The sequence below is a fragment of the Delphinus delphis genome, chromosome 8, assembly GCF_949987515.2.
Source record: "Delphinus delphis chromosome 8, mDelDel1.2, whole genome shotgun sequence".
Lineage (NCBI taxonomy): Eukaryota > Metazoa > Chordata > Mammalia > Artiodactyla > Delphinidae > Delphinus > Delphinus delphis.
Window position 1 is genome coordinate 13,914,861 of NC_082690.1, and position 17,712 is coordinate 13,932,572.

A 17,712-nucleotide genomic window follows, 5' to 3' on the forward strand; every position below is an offset into this window, starting at 1 on the left:
GCCGTCTGGTGCAGCCCGTCAGCAACACACACACAGGCATGGATGTGGGAGAGCGAGAAGAGAGAGAGAGAGTGCGTGTGTGTGTCGGGGCAGATGCAAGGAATGAGCTTCAATGCTATTAAATGGATGATACGCAAATATCTCCAAACGTGGTTCTGGGAGTCCCGTGGGACCTGTGTTCACTGTTACACTGTTTGTCAAACACGAGTAAAGGGGCTGACAGATAATTGGTTCCTCCAACGCCAGGGTTTCTTCACCTCCACCAGGGTTTCCACACCCCCTACTGAACACTCCTTCGGTTTCTACTGATTTTCCTGGCAATATTCATTCTGCTCTCATACCCCTTGCCGCACGCCGTTAGGAATCAAGTGTATTTGGAAACTCCTGCCTCACCTTAAATAGCCAGGTCTCACTGTGAGGCCCAGGTGCCGGGCTCCTGTTCCCCAATCCAAGCCCTGGCTGGGATGCTCTCTTTAGGCCAGTGGTGCCCATCACCTTGAAGGGGAGAATGGTTGACAGCTATCCACGTGAGCCTGGAGTGACTCTGGCATTTACGACCAGCTACCACCACAAGAAAGGTGTCCACTTAGGTTCACTTGTGACTCCCATCTTCCTTCTTCACCTGCCTTAAACAGGACAGGGAATTGGCAATTGGCTGCCTGTGTGGAGTGATGTGAAGGCTCTGAAGGTTTCTCCCCGCCTCAAAATACCTTCTTCACTAAATCTACAGTCTCCCATAGGATCCACTTCCCTGGTAAAGGCTTTGGTTAAAAAGCAAAGGTCTAAGGCATTAAGCTGTGTGTTTAGAATATCCTCCTTCCCCCCACCCAACCTCGCTAACTATTAATTCTTTAAGGCCACTGGGTGTGGCCTCGTCCAGCAAGCTTTATATGAGCTGGCCAGGCTCACAGGTAATACTCTGTGCATATCTTCATCATTTTAACCCACTGATTTACAATCATCTGTTTGGGTTTGTCTGCCCTCCTAGTCTGACCTCCTCAGAGAACGGACTTTTTCACTGTTGTCCCTGACATGCAGCCCAGTAAGTGCTCAATTGATGTTGACCAGTGAATGCATGAAATTTGGAGAGGAGACCTCTCCCCGCCACTCCTGACCACTGTGAGAGCTGAGTAAGTCACTTTGCCGCTTCAGTTGTTTTCCCTCAACTGTAAAATGCCGAGATTCAGTTAGATGCTCTCAAAGATCCCTCCAAATTCAATGCTGTCATCAGCCATTCACATATTGGCACGAACTGGATTTTCAGTTTGAGGAGGCCCGTCGTCCGTCAGGGCTCTGAGGAGGTGGCCTGGATGCGGGACACAGGACAGCTCCTTCTGGGCAAGAGGGTGTGAGAGGACCAGACACTCACGAGCCAGGGGTGCTGCCCACTGGGGTGGGGTGGAGGGGACTAGGACAGCAGAGGGCACTGGAGGGGCAAGCCAACCAGACAGGGACACTAGAACCCATGAAGAGGAAAGCCACCTGCTTCATGTGCCAGGAGAATCCATCCAGTCATTTACTACAGATTCATCCCATCCATAACGTTGACAGAATTTAAGAGTTGAAAGGTCTTTGGAGATCCTTTAGTTTATCCCCAGGGCAGAAAGGTCTTGTCCAAGGTCACATGTGGTCAATTAGTGGGACAGCCAAGAATAGCCCTTGGACCTGCCAATGCCAGCTTCTAATGCTGAAAAGTCCAGCAACTTTGCAGAGCGGACGGAATGTCATCTGACGGGACCCTTCCTCTGCCGGCCCTGGCTTCCCTCTCTCCATTACACGCCCCTGCTCCAGCCATGGCAGGCACCGTGCTCTTTCTTTCTCAGGCCTACAATGCTTACCTCTGTCCACATGTCACCCTCCCACGATCCTTTCTAACCTTCCCTCAATAAACCATTCAAAGGAAGCCATATCTGCAAATCTCTCTCCCAGTTCCCAAAAAAGCACTAAATACTCCCTCCTCGGGGCTTCCACACCTTGCCTTTATAGAGCTCTTCAAGCCACATCCTACTGCTGCTTGCATTCCCAGCACACAGTAGACACGTGATAAACGTTTGCTGAATAAGTGGAGTTGACTTTAAGCATTTTCCATAGGTAAGTCGCTTAATCATGACTAGCTAATGTTTTTTTTTTTTGCGGTACGCAGGCCTCTCACTGTTGTGGCCTCTCCCATTGCGGAGCACAGGCTCCAGACGCGCAGGCTCAGCGGCCATGGCTCACGGGCCCACCCGCTCCACGGCATGTGGGATCTTCCTGGCCCGGGGCACGAACCCGCGTCTCCTGCATCGGCAGGCAGACTCTCAACCACTGCGCCACCAGGGAAGCCCGCTAATCATTTTTAATCCCATAACTTGGGCCAAGGGACTCCCAACTGTCAGCCAGTTTCCCCAAATGCAAATTCAGAAAATAAGTTTCAGTCAATGCTTCCTGAATCTTTTTCCAATTCTCCCTGCCATTTCCCCTGAATACATCCCCCTCTACCAACAGCCTAGTTCAGACAACAGACACAGGAGGGTTGGCAGCCAGAGAGCACAATTCTGGAGTAATAACTTCTCCTTAAGATGCTGTTGTACCCATGTACGCCCAGGAGACATCCGTCACTGCCAGATATGCCACCTCTCCGGGTTTGCATTTGGTTGCAGGGGTACCTGGGAAGCTCAGACAGAAACATGGGGAGCTTTCACTCCATTACTCTTTTCCTAGTTGCACTAAAAACATATTCATTCACCAAAGTGTACTGTATTATGCAGAGTGGTTCTCTTAAAAGGCACAATAAAGGTGAAATATGTAGATAGTCTTAATAATTTTACAATAAACTACACTTTAGAACAAATTGCTCTGGCACTGGAAAGTTGTCCGACTGATGGATTGTAGCTGTTGGCTAGCTGTATGTGTGTAGGGGTGTGTGTGTGTGTGTGTGTGTGTGTGTGTGTGTGTGTGTGGGGTATGCTTTCAGTAAAAGACCGCAAGATACGAAAGACGCTCACATACCGTGGGAACTGTAGTTCTAACTACAATTAGGCGAGAGACCAATTATGAAATGTTTCTTATAACAGCTTTGGTGTTTTGGAAAGCTAGAGGCAGTAAACCAGGACACCAAGGTCTAAACATGAACATACTCAACAGGGAAGTGGGAAAGAGGGGAGAAAAGGGAGTAATGTTTACCAGCAGCCCACTGAGGATTAGAAACCTTCCATGTTCCTCACAAAGTGATGTTATAGGAATTACCATCCCCATTTTACAAAAGGGAAAACTGAGACTCCAGTAGGTTAACGTGCCATGTGTGCATCTCACGTATGGCAGGGCCCAGATTCAAACTCAAGTCCTCTCTGATCTGAGTCCCTGGCTGCCTCCTTTAAGCCATGTTTCCATCCTCTGTGTCAACACAGCCATGAGGCTCACCAAACCTCATGCGTCAAGTCATGGGGATAGCGGAGAGGACTAGATAATTTCATAATGACCTTGAAAACCTGAAGTAGAGGTTTTGTTTCAAAGACCCTTGGGCTCTGGCTCCATGAGTCTGGTGCCAGGTGCTGGCTTGAAGAGGCCACTTGACCCAGGCTGACCCAGGCATGGTGTGGCCAGTAAAGAAAGTATGGTCAGTCTTGGTGCCAACCCTGGGCCTCAGGTTTCAACACCTCCCTCACTCATCAGAACCCCCTGAAACCCTGTATCTTAGATCCTGAATGAAACCGCCCTTCCCGGTCTTGCACATACTTAACTTCAAATCTGTCCAGCCCAGAATGGAGGAAGGGCATTCCAGACCGAGTAGTTACCACGTGGGCTATGAAAATGCCAAGGCATCCTCGGGAAACGGGGGGCCGGGCCCGGCTCCTCCTGCCTAAGCTGTGGAACTTTGTGCTCATGGGCTTAGTTGGGATGAGCTAATTCCTACTGGATGAAGGAGATGAGCCATCTCACCCGGCCACCCCTCCTAGTCCAAGAACTGTATCATGTCATGAACTTCTCCACTCATGGACTCAATAAATATCGATTGAGCACCTACTGTGTGCCAGTAGGTGACTGGCGTACAGTGATGGACAAGTGATGGTCTTGCCTTTACGAAGTTCAAAGTCTGGTGGAGAGGTCAGATACAGAAGGAGGAATTCCCACGAGATGGATGCTACAAAATACGGAAGACAAGGCGCTGGGAGAGCGTGTAACAGCAGACTCAACACAGCGGGTGTCGGGGGAAAGTTCTTTAGGAAGCGACATTTAAGGAAGACCTAAAAGATGAATAGGGTTGGTCCATCAGGGGATCAGGAGAGCAGGACGGTAAGCATTCACGTTCTCTGGAATCATTTGTTTCTTCCCTCCCTGTCCGCCCCGGCTCCCCTTTCTGTAATAATTTTAGCAACTTCAGTTACTTATGGCTAATCTCTCTGATCAACCTCTAGAAAAATAAACACAGGCTCAGTCTTCTTGACAATAACATGGACCCAGAGGAGAAAAATCGGCTGCATATATCCATTCTGCCCAAACAAGATAGAGACTAGGGCACGGAGGGGTTATTTCCGCAAGACTCAGCAGGACCTGGCTACTCCTTGGGCATCCACGGAGCTGTGAGTTTCTACTGCTTCCAGGGCCCCATGGGCCCTCGATCCAATGGATCATCCTCCCCGCTCTCCAGGAAACATTCCCAACCGCAGGGTGCTATGAATTGTAATGCCCTCAACCATGTGTAGGATGAAATAAGTCCAGGGCTGGAAAGGTCCTCAGAGATCACCTAATACAACATCATAATTTTCAGATGAAGCAGCTGAAGCCCAGCAAGGGGAAATGGCACGCCTAGAGCGAACGGCCTGGGTTTGTGATCTGGCTCTACTACCTTGTACAGAGTATCAAACCTTTATGAGCCTCAGCTTTCTCATCTCTAAAATGGGGATAAAATAGTGCTCTGCTCGAGTTGTTGTGTGAGGTTTAAACGAGAAAATAACTGAGAAGCACTTATTGCAGAGCCTTGCATGTAGAAGGCAGTCAATAAATATCAACTATCACTGTTACTATGTCACCCAGCTATTTAGTAGAAGGGCCATAACTAGAAGCCACAGCTGCTTCACTGCCCATCCTCTGTATGATGAGGCCTCCTGCTGATGTAACCCTTCCTCATGCAAATGTAACCCTACGGGTGCTGGTGTAACCTTGTCCCATGCAGGTGTAACCCTACAGGGGCTGGTGTAACCCTTCTCCATGCAGGTGTAAGCTTTCAGGTGCTGGTGTAACCCTTCTCCATGCAGGTGTAACCCTACAGGTGCTGGTGTAACCCTTCTCCATGCAGGTGTAAGCTTTCAGGTGCTGGTGTAACCCTTCTCCATGCAGGTGTAACCCTACAGGTGCTGGTGTAACCTTGTCCCATGCAGGTGTAACCCTACAGGTGCTGGTGTAACCCTTCTCCATGCACGTGTAAGCTTTCAGGTGCTGGTGTAACCCTTCTCCATGCAGGTGTAACCCTACAGGTGCTGGTGTAACCTTGTCCCATGCAGGTGTAACCCTACAGGTGCTGGTGTAACCCTTCTCCATGCACGTGTAAGCTTTCAGGTGCTGGTGTAACCCTTCTCCATGCAGGTGTAACCCTACAGGTGCTGGTGTCACCCTGCCCCATGCCTTCTGACACCCAGCCAGCACTTGGCCCCTTCTCTCTAGATTCCCCAAAGGAAAAACCTCTGAGATGCCGGGGCCTCTATACAAACAGCACTACCCTCCAGCATGCTGGTGGTGGCATCACGAGCGTGGCGCTCTAGCCTTACCTGTGGCAGGAAAATGAAACGGTGGTCACCACATCCAGCGAGCCATGCTGCCTGCAATGTCGGTGGCAGCCCAGGTGGCCCACCGACCATACAGCTCCCTGCTTCCGGTGCCCACTTACTACCTTTCCTTGACATTTCATGATTCTGGCCCTGACCCTGCATCTCCACACTTCCCCCCGCCAAGGCAGCAGCTCCCTCCTTTGCCACAGGGCTCATCTGTGCTCGCTGACAATAGATTAGGGCGATTTTCTTTCCTTTATTAGGCAGTGACTACAAATCTCCCTGGGTTCATTAGTAGCTGGATAATTCTCCCGGATTTATTAGCTCAAATTGCACTTCCTCCTTCACCTCTTCTCTTCAGATGGCATCTCTGCTGTCTCAGCAGCCGACTGGGCTTTGCCCAAAGGCCCTTAATTCTTCACGTCCTTTATCCAAACTACCATCAGTCTTGCGGAACAATGGTTCCTGCAGCCAAACCCGGAGGCTGACTGGAGGACAGAGACTCCTCCCAGACTAAAGAGCGGAATGAGCACAGAGAATCTATACCTGTCCAGTGCAGTCCCCACCTGGAAGTGCCAGACAGGACCGTCAGGCCAGCGGCTCACCTGGGCAAGACCATTCGAGGTGCAGACCCTTTTAGTTATAAGGGAGCTGACGCCTTTATAATGAAGTGCTGATCTCCATGGATACAGTCAGTTAGCCTCTAAACAGACACGCCAGGGCTTGGGATGCTAATTGCTTTTCCAGCATACGCAAAAGAGACCTATGATGATCATTAATCATTTAATAATGTGGCAGATACGGGTAGCCGATCAGCACACTCATTTCCTCTTCTCCCTGGACACATGGGACGTGATGTTTCCCCATCTCACTTTCGGTAGGTGTGAGTATGTGACTAAATTCTCGCCAGTGGGATTGTGAGGGGAAATACTGTGTGCCACTTCCAGGCCTGGCCCCCAAAGCCCTCCTGTGTCTGATCCTTCATGTTTTTCCCCATTGCTGGCCTCTCAGAGGACACATTAGAAGCTAGAAGAAGCCTGGGCCCCCAGAGGACCTTCTGGAAGGCTGCCTGATATCAGGAACACACTTGGGGGCCTTCAGTTAGTGAGAAATATACATCTACTGTGTGAAGCCATGGGATTGGGGTTTATCTGTTAAAGCAGCTGGCATTGCCTACTGGATACAAAGCGTTATCCATCGCTATTTTTAAATTTTACCAACATTTCTTGAGATGGATATTATTATTCACATTTTACATATGAGGAAACTGAGGCCCCCAAGAGCATCAGGGCGCACAGCTAGGAAGCTCCCGAACTGGGGATTTTCACCAGGTCTGATGGACTCGAGGACTGGTTTTTACACACCAGCTTCCTTCTCCCATTATAAAGCTTCTTAATCAGGACTCTCAACTTCAGTCATGTGGTCTTGCTTCTTTCAGTTGGAAAACCCCAAATAGAAATAAGAAACACATCTGAACACTTCATACCATTAAGATGGCTATTATCATAAAAACAAAAAATAATAGGTTTTGGTAGGATGCGGAGGAACTCAAACCCTCATGCATGACTGGTGGGAATAAAAATGGTACGGCTAGAAAGGAGTTTGGCTGGTCCTAAAAAAGTAAGCATAGAATTACCATATGATCCAGGGATTTCACTACTAGATATATACCCAAGAGGATTGAAAGCAGGACTCGATCAGGTATTTGTTCACCTATGTTCACTGCAGCACTATTCATAATAGCCAAAAGGAAGAAGCAGGGGGCTTCCCTGGTGGCGCAGTGGTTGAGAGTCCACCTGCCGATGCAGGGGACGCGGGTTCGTGCCCCGGTCCGGGAAGATCCCACATGCCGCGGAGCGGCTGGGCCCGTGAGCTATGGCCGCTGAGCCTGCGCGTCCGGAGCCTGTGCTCCGCAACGGGAGAGGCCACAGCAGTGAGAGGCCCGCGCACCGCAAAAAAAAAAAAAGGGAAGAAGCAACATAAGTGTCCACATGATGGATGAAGAGATAAATCAAGTGTGGTATATACATAGAATGGATTATTATTCAGCCTTAAAAAGGAAGGAAATTCTGACACACAGAGACCCCTGAAGACATTATGCTAGGTGAAGTAAGGCAGGCACCAGAGGACAAATATGATAATTTCACTTACATGAAGCACTTAGAAGAGGCAAATTCATAGAGACAGAAAGCAGAATGGTGGCTGCCAGGGACCGGGAGGAGGAGGGATAGGGAGTTAGTGTTTAACGGGTACAAAGTTTCAGTTTGGGAGGATGAAAAATGTTCTAGAGATGGATGGTGGTGACGGTTGTACAACAATGTGAGTACACTTATTGCTACTGAATGAACTTTTTAAAATGGTAAATTTTACGTATATTTACCACTATAAAAAAAAGAGTTAAAGAAAGAATGAAGTTCTGATACATGCTATGACATGGATAAACCTAGAAAACACGCCGAGTGAAATAAGCCAGACGCAAAACGACAAATATTACGGGATTCCACTATTATGAAATATCTAGGATAGGCAAATTCATAGAGTCAGAAAACAGATTAGGAGTTATCAGGGCTGGGGGGGAGGGGGAATGGGGAATTACTGCTTAATAGTTAAAGAGCTGGGGCTTCTCTGGTGGCGCAGTGGTTGGGAATCCGCCTGCCAGTGCAGGAGACACGGGATCATGCCCCGGTCCGGGAAGATCCCACATGCCGCGGAGGGGCTGGGCCCGTGAGCCACAACTACTGAGCCTGCGCGTCTGGTGCTTGTGCTCCGCAACGGGAGAGGCCGCGACAGTGAGAGGCCCGTGCACCACTATGAAGGGTGGCCCCCGCTCGCCACAACTGGAGAAAGCCCTCGCACAGAAACGAAGACCCAACACAGCCAAAAACAAACAAATTAATTAATTAATTAAAAAAAAATACCCTTCCTTATTTAAAAAAAAATATTTAAAGAGCTTCTGTTTGGGGTAATGAAAAAGTTTTAGAAATAGGTAGTGATGATCGTTGCACAACATTTTAAATGTAATTAATGCCACTTAATTGTAAACTTAAAAATGGTTAAAATGGCAAATCTTATGTTCCATATATTTTACCAGAATAAAAACGTTCAAAAAACAAAGAAAGCAACAAATCTGGATAAAGGCAGGAACCAATTTTCGAGGTCACTCATGCATCTGTGTCCTTTGTGTCTTTGCAGAATAATTTTCTTGTTCACCTTGCTTTGTCCCTTATTTGGTCCATCTTTGGCCTGGACTCTTGACCCCTTACCTTGGCCAACCACCAGGACCTGCCTCCTTCTCGTTCCTCTCCAGATCCCTGGCCAGGTGCATATCCAGGTTCTCAATTTACCATAAAAGTTCTCATGATTTGGACCCCAGGAGCTGACCCTCTGGCTGGGTTCCCGCCTTAGCCAGGTTTCTTCAGGGGACCCATTCCTACCTGTTCATCAGAGGTTTGTACCCCTGATGGGACTGACCCCTGACTCATCAGAACCAGAAGCAGGGACAAGAAGCTGTTTCACGGATCAAACCTCTGACGCTAGTACAAACTACGCCAGATTCTATTTCGAAATAGAGATATAAATAAAAAACCTGTATATTTGTTTGCTGTTTGCTATGGCTGTCTGTCCTCAATGGCTACCAACTTCCTGTACGTGACTTCTTCCTTTGTTCTGCAGCGAGTCTGTCCCTGTTCCTGGGTCTCTGCCCTCTTGCTGAAGTGACTCTCACATTTGTCACACACCTCACTGAGCCTGGGCTCCCACTGGACCCCCAGACCTGGCTCTTCCCTGGACCTGCGGAGTTCCTCCCCAGCTCTTCCCGTCATAGCTGCAGGATCCTCCCAGCCAGCCTCAGCTCTCCTGGCCCAACCTCTCCTTGCATCACTCACCTCCGTCACTCAAAGCTCAAGGCTGGCACCCTCACTCTCCCTGCTGGCCAGACCCCGATAGAAAGAAACTGTGCTTTCTATAAGGTCAAAATGAATTGATAGTTTAGAAGTTTGATTCATGATGGCTATTTCTGTCCCAACTCTTGAGATGGATAATCAACTGATGGAGTCCAGAGCAGTCAGACAAACCCATTGATTACAGATGCCCTAAATCAATCGTAACACCTGGTGGGACAGAGGTATGAAGACCTGACCAACTACTCAGTAATTACGAATACCAGCAAACCCTACAATGGTTATGCACAATAACTGAACTACCGAGTTCTAGTCATTCTCTGGAAATCAATAAAATGGCATTTTAGGAGTCACTTTTTTTTTTTTTTTTTTTTGCTGTACGCGGGCCTCTCACTGTTGTGGCCTCTCCCGTTGCGGAGCACAGGCTCCGGACGCGCAGGCTCAGCGGCCATGGCTCACGGGCCCAGCCGCTCCGCGGCATGTGGGATCCTCCCAGACCGGGGCACGAACCCGTGTCCCCTGCATCGGCAGGCGGACTCTCAACCACTGCGCCACCAGGGAAGCCCCTAGGAGTCACTTTTATAGGCCATTAGAGGCTGGGCGGCAAAATAAATATCTCCTGCTCTTTTCAGTACATGGGAAGCACAAATAGGACTTTTAAAAATAATACCTTCCCTTTACTAAACTTGTACTGTGAGTCAGTTTCTGTGTGGGTATTATCTACTGAGGCAGGTGTTATTAGCGTCCAGCAGCTGATGAGGTCACTGAGGCTCAGAGAGGTTAAGTGACTTGCACAGGATCACACAGCTGATCGCTAGTCAAACTGGAATTCTTAGTCATGTCTACGAATGCCAAAGCCCACACCTTTGTGCTAACTCTCAAAAAGCTAATCTGAGTGCCCGCTGCATCACTGTGGCAGAATTCAGAGAGATGGGATGTGATGGGGATCCTTGAGGAATTCAGAGAAGAAATAAATAAAAATTAAAGTCTAGGTGCCATCTGTATTTGGGGAAAGGGACTGGAGAAGCACAGAGGCTCACTTATGAACCTCTACATAAAGCCCTTAATGCTCTGGCCCAAGACTCCAACAGCAACTGGGCAGAAAGAATGGACTTAAAAAGAGTTTTTTTACTCCTCATAGGGTCTGTCCCTTCCAGAGAGCCAAGGCACTAATGAGAAGCCTCCAGCGTGTTCTCTCACTGACTGATTTTTGCAACAGCTCTGCTTCTCTTTTCTTGGCTATTACTCAGCCATCATCATTCATGCAGTTACTTTTCTGATTTCCTCTTGCAAACTTACAAACCGTGTGAATCCTGTTAATTCCAAGTTGAAAGAACTCTCTGACTGAGGCACGCTCCCAAAGCTCATCTCGTTCTGTGCCCACCCAAGAAGGACAAAAGCTCTTTGAAAGCTGAAAGTATCGGAGTGTTACAAAAAAAATACAGTGCCTTAGCATACGGTATTTGTTCTTCTCTTTCTGGCTTACTTCACTCCGTATGACAGGCTCTAGGTCCATCCACCTCACTACAAATAACTCAACTTCATTTCTTTTATGGCTGAGTAATATTCCGTTGTATATATGTGCCACATCTTTATCCATTCATCTGTCGATGGACACTTAGGTTGCTTCCATGTCCTGGCTGTTGTAAATAGAGCTGCAGTGAACATTGTGATAAACGTATTTTTTGAATTATGGTTTTCTCAGGGTATATGCCTCTAGAGGGATTGCTGGGTCATATGGTAGTTCTATTTTTAGTTTTATAAGGAACCTCCATACTGTTCTCCACAGTGGTTGTATCAATTTACATTCCCACCAACAGTGCAGGAGGGTTCCCTTTGCTCCGCACCCTCTCCAGCATTTATTGTTTGTAGGTTTTTTGATGATGGCCATTCTGACCAGTGTGAGGTGATACCTCACTGTAGTTTTGATTTGCATTTCTCTAATAATTAGTGATGTTGAGCATCTTTTCATGTGCCTCTTGGCCATCTGTAATGGGATCTAAAAAAAGAAATGGTACTGATGAACCTAGTGGCAGGGCAGGACATAGACATAGAGAATGCACTTGAGGACACGGGGTGGGAGGGGGAAGCTGGGGTGAAGTGAGAGTATCATCGACATATATACACTACCAAATGTAAAATAGTTAGCTAGTGGGAAGCAGCTGCATAGCACAGGGAGATCAGCTTGGTGCTTTGCGATGACCTAGAGGGGTGGGATAGGGAGGGTGGGAGGGAGACACAAGACGGAGGGGATATGGGGATATATGTATGCATACGGCTGATTCACTTTGTTGTACAACCAAAACTAACACAGTATCGTGAAGCAATTATACTCCAATAAAGATCTATTAAAAAATGCAATGCCTTCAAACATATAGTACTTGGCAATTTACAATGCAGTTTTCTTTATCCTCACAACAACCCCGTAAGATTTGATTATCCCCACTTTACAAAGGAGAAAGCTGGGGCTCAGAGAGGCAACGTGACTCCCCCAAAGTCACACAGTGAGTATAAGGCAGAGTGGGGACTTGACCCAGGTCTCCTGACTTCACAGGCCAGTGCTTTCTCCACAAGATTCCTCATCACAATCATTATTACCATGTTTGAGAAGAGGGAGTGGTGGGTTGCAGCGTGGGTGACGCTTTCTTAAACATCTCCAGGCCAAGCAACCGCGCATTATTCTCATTACCGTCCTGGGAACTTATCTTCCAAAAGACTAGCCTCCTTCAATCTGCAAAGACACCCCCGCGACTCCTTGCTGCCCCGCTCCTTCCTCCTCTGCTGCCCTGGCTAACTGACATGGGGGGTGTCCCTGGCAGGTGGGCACAAGGCAGATGGCCCCTGGCTTGCCTTTTCCCCCCTCCTCCCCTCTACTTCCCAGGCTTCCCAAATGGAACACAATTGGAGTTTCATCTCTCTCTATTCTTCTGCTAATTTGCTGGGCTCCCCCAGATGCCTCCTTACATTAGGCAAATGCTTTTGCATTGCTCTGGGAATAGTCTAATCCTTTTCTACCCTTTTCCATGTTAATGCTGTGATTTACAACAGCAGTGTTAGATAGGAAAAAATAAATAAATAAGCAAACAAAGACGTTCCTTGTGCTTTACATTTTGAGGGGTAGTGACTGGGGAGGGGGCGTGAGGGGGACATCTGGGGCTCTAGCAATGGGCTATTTCTGGATCGGGGTGCTGCTGACACAGGTGTGCTCACCTGGAGAACGTTCATTCAGCTGTGCACATATGATTTGTGTGGTCTTCTATATGTATGCTAGACCTCAGTGGAAAAATTCCAACAATGGAACAGGCAGGTTTGTGGTGGGGCAAGCCTGCCGTGGAGGGAGTCCCTACACCAGAAAAGCAGCTATACTGGATTCTTCGAGGGGCCTTTCAACCCTGAGAGCAAAGGCCTGTAGGATGCTGCAGGGGGAACAATTCCACAGCAGCCCAAAGAAAGGGCTGTTCACGACACTACAGCTGGACAAGAACAGGGACCACAGAATCCCAGCTCATCTCTTTTGGAGGCATCTCCTCAGCCTCTCAGGACGTTTCAGGCGTCCTCGCCCCTAAATCCCAGAAGGGACACTGCACAATCACCTAGCTACCCTACCACCTGTGTTGGCCAAGAAAGGCTTAACTTCTAGGTAACCTTTTCCATTTTAAGATTCAAGAGTCATAACGGTGAGGTTGAATTCTGCTCCCCAAGCACAGCAAGGATCTTGCATTGATGCCTGCCTTACATCTTTTAAGTAGGTTACGTTCATGAATGGCTACAAATAGACAAATGAATAATAATTAACTGGCACACCCATTCCTGGCGCAGTCCATACGTTAGAAGTCACTCAAATCTCCAGGTATGTGAAGAAGCTGTTGCTCACCCCCGAATGTTCTTTCCTTCTTTGTTTGTCTAGGAAAAAGCCTACCTGTCTTTCAGGGTGTAGCTTAAAGGCCCCTTCTTCTATGAAGCATTTCCTGCCCGCTCCAGGTAGAGCAAGCGACCCCTGCTCTAGGGTCTAAAGCATTTTGTGTACACGTCTCATAGAATTTGCCACTATGCAATAGGACAGGTACCTTGCAATAGGCTTTTCCTGGGCCGGCTTGGTTTCTTATTCCCGCTGTAATCCCGAATGCCTGGCCAGGCTCCTGTTACATCAAAGCACGTCTGGATGAAGGGGCTACTTAAATGATCTGGATATCTCGAGCATTTATAAAAGAAATAAGGGCATAAAATAATTAAGCCTCTTCTCCGAATGACTGTTTATAACAGCTCTAACTGTAATAGCCAAAAACTGGAAACTATGTCTCTCCATAGGTGGATGGTTAAGGAAACTGGTGCATCCACACCAAGAAATACGACTCGGCAATAACAAAGGGCAAACTATTGATCTATGCAACACCTTTGATGGATCTTGAGGGCAGTACTTTGAGTGAAAAAAATTAACCTCAAAGGTCATTTACTCACGACTCCATTTATATAAAATTAGAAAATTTAGAAATAGAGAACAGGGTAGCAGTTGTTAGAGGTTAGAGGTGGTGGGAAGAAGGGAAGTGGGTGTGACTATAACATGTTAGCTTGAGGGAGATCTTTGCGGTAATGAGATTTTGTATCCTGATTGCAGTAGGAGTTACACACATCTACACAAGTCTTAATAGCTTTGATATTTTGATATCCTGGTTTTGATATTTACCGTAATAATGTAAGATGTAACCATTAGAGAAAAATGGGTTAAAGGTACACGGTACCTCTCTGTATTATCTTTGCAGCTTCCTGTGAATCTATAATAATCTCCAAACAAAAAGTTATAATTTTTTTAAACCTGTTCTCTGAGGTTCTTTCTACTCTCTAACTGAGTGTGTCTATACTTCACACCAACCTTTCACATCTCTTAATGTTTTACAATTTCAAAATACACGCAGATTAAATTACATCATTTCGAAATGACGGCAACTCCATAACGTAGCTGTCCTTATGCCCATTTTACAGATAAGGAAAACAAGGCTCAGTGCTTGTTGAAGGGTACACAGATGGTACATGGCAAAAATAGTGCTCCAACCTGACTCAATAGAATTTCTACAGAACTGTCTTCTCAGCTGCAAAACAAGGGGATTTGGCGAAAATGGCCTCTGGACGTGTATCCAGTTATAACACTTTTGTACATAGGACACGCATACATCTTGTGCTCTAGCTTTCCTACTTCTAAGCCAGCCAGCATAAGGGTCTGGCAGTGTAGAGACTGGACTGCAGGCCAGTAACTGGACCTATAGAGGAGAGCATCCATCAGAGGGCTCAGTGCTATGCTGCTGGTGGCATCTGAATGGAGGCATTAGATTCCCCAAATTTCCATCCTCTCCAGGCTAAGAATTGTTGTGATGAGACTCCCAGTGGCTCCTGGGTTTCCATGTTTCTCAGATGCCTTGCCTCTCTGGCTGGCTTCTGCTCCTCTGTTCCATTTCCCTACTTCCCATCTCCCGGCCTTCATTCCGTCACTCCCCACTGACCCTAATTAATGATACTCTCTATGCCAAGGAGGTGAGCTGTGAAAATGTCTTACCAGATTAGTGAAGATGTATGTGTAATAGGCTGACACCATCCCTAGTTCCGCTGCCTGCAAAGGGAAGAGAAGGAGATTAGAGAGGAAAATAAAAACCTGCTGGAAGTGCATGAGCAGGGAGGGCTCCAAGTGTCCGCCCTTGGTCTGGCCCACTACCCTTCAGCACCAGCAGAGTAGAACATCTTGATTGATTGTTTCTTACATTGCCCTCGGCCTTGGAGGACGGAGCACAGAAACCCTGGCCTCTAGAGTAAGGTCCCTCCCCCTCCCCCCCCACCCCCCACCCCTGCAGTGACACTCCTAGTAGCTGATATTCTCAGGTAAAACACATTCCCATGGATATAACTGGGTATTCTGGAAACCAAAGTGACTTTACGGGAAATGAAACAAATAATAAAACAGACTATAATAATTATCCCCACGACCATTAACAATACCAATGGCTAACACTCACTCACTGTTCAGCCCGCACCAAGCACTAGAAAGCATTTTACTCGGGTTAACCGGACGAGGTAGGCACTATTACTCCTTCACCACCCCCACTGACAGCTGAGCACCGACAGCTGAAGCACCAAAGGCTGTGCAACTTGTCCAGAAGATCACGCGTCTCATAAATGGAAATGTCTCATACGCCCCTTGGAGGGCTACGATATTGATGGAACTACTGACACACTTCTCTTAGGGGCCGAGGCATAGATAGCAGAGCGTCTGTGGGTTGTAGGCAATTCCCAAATTAACTCCACCCCTAGCGGGATGAGAGTGAGTGAGACTCAAGTGTATTCTTGAATCTGCAGTAATGTCGGAAACAGGTGAATCATCTGCAAACTTTGGTCCTTTATTAGTAGCGAGGAGCGAGTTGCCTGGGACGTGCCCTTGGTCACAGCGCATCAGCAAGTCTCAGCCCACGGTTGAGAGCTGTGACTTCGGAAGGGACTCTTTTTGTCTGATCTTTGTAGCCATCATAAATGCCCCTAAGCGAGCTTCCCTGGCGGCGTGCCTGGCTTGGAGTGTGACAGGTGCTATAGACGCTGACAAGGAGATCACGGAAATAATGAGCCCAGCTCTCCCCAGGGCCCTCATCCCTCCTGACCGTCGGTTAGATCTGCATCATGTAGCCCACAGCCCTGGGCCCCTGGGAAACCGTTTTTGTCATGACTACTGAGGTGCATGGGAGGAAAATACAAGGCCAGGGATGATTAGATTTTCCCCTTACATCGTGTTGACCCCCCAAGGCACTCCAACAATTTTGTGAGCATTCTCACAGGAGCCTTCATAGGCTCCTTGAAGGACAGGCCAGGGTAATTGTATCACGGCCATTCCAACGGGAAACAAATGTCTGGGGTGAGATTGCACGGGGGGTCCTGATGGAGCCCAAGGACCCTGACGGGAGGTTCTTTCTTCTTCTAGCAAAGCTACATCGCCTCCTCCACTTCCAAGAAGATGGTGGGGCACGATGCTCACCTCTATCCCTTCCCTCCCCCACCGTCCGTGCCTCTCACCACTGCCTAGGCCAGCGAGAGCTCCCAGGTTACAGGGATGGGCTGGGGGCAGGGGGCTGGGAGAGGGCACCATCAGACGGTTAAAATCCACTTTGTGAAATCTGATGTCCTAAAAATAAGAGACAAGAGATCCTTGGTTTTTGAGACCTGAATTCTGGGTAAACATGGAGTTCGTTGCCAGAAGAGCCGCTCAATGAAGTAGGGGATTACTCTGGGAATCTTCCTGAAATCAAGAGGCAGCGGAGTGCTGTCTAGCTCTGGGGCCAGGCTCAGGAGAGCACGCCAACACTCCCAGAAGCTCCGTACATCTTCTGATCACACTGCTTCCCACACTGAGTTCATCCTCCCTGAGGCCCCTCAAGGCCGGCTTGTAGCTCCGTGAAAGAGGAGTCTGGAGCTCCAGGGAAACGTGCGGACTGAGTCCAGGACGGATGCAGGGCCGGCCTGCTGGGGCTGCTAGGAATTCAAATGGGAGCAAGGTTTCCCAAAACCTCACTGGTCACTGATGGATTTGGTTCCAAGGTCACAAGGGCTGAGTCTGACAGGTGGCCTCAGGAAAGCCTGCACCCAGCAGAACCATTTGCTAATAATGATAATTACAAGGGAATTTCCTTCAAAGGCACAGCCATAAAAAAAAATTAAAGGCGTTTTTAATGAAAATACCCAGTATTGGCAAGGGTGCTATAAGACACCTATATGCTGCTGGTGGGAGTGTAAATCCTTACAGCCTTTCTAAAAGGCAATGTGGCAAATCATATCAGAATCCTGAAAAGCATATGCATACCTTTAACTCAGTAATTCCACTCCTAGAAATTTATGCTCAGAAAATATTCATGAATTTGCATAAAGATTTATGTACAAAGACGTGTATCCCAGCATTATTTATTACAGCAAAGATTGAAAACAACCTGTATCTCCAACAATAAAGGATGGTTAAATAAATTATGGTACATCCATGGGATAGGAAATGATGCAGCCATTAAAATATTTGTAGAAAAATAAGCAATGACATGAGAAAAATG

The 17,712-nt window shown here is 47.7% G+C and overlaps 1 protein-coding gene across 3 annotated transcripts in view; it reads right to left on the reverse strand.

Annotated features, from left to right (window-relative positions):
- Positions 1-17,712, reverse strand: part of GRIK4 (glutamate ionotropic receptor kainate type subunit 4) — a 312,480-nt gene that overhangs the window by 126,622 nt on the left and 168,146 nt on the right. For all 3 annotated transcript variants that reach the window (XM_060017132.1, XM_060017131.1, XM_060017134.1), the window contains exon 6: positions 15,192-15,245. In XM_060017132.1, the coding sequence (XP_059873115.1) occupies positions 15,192-15,245 (54 nt within the window). The remainder of the gene's footprint in view (positions 1-15,191; positions 15,246-17,712) is intronic.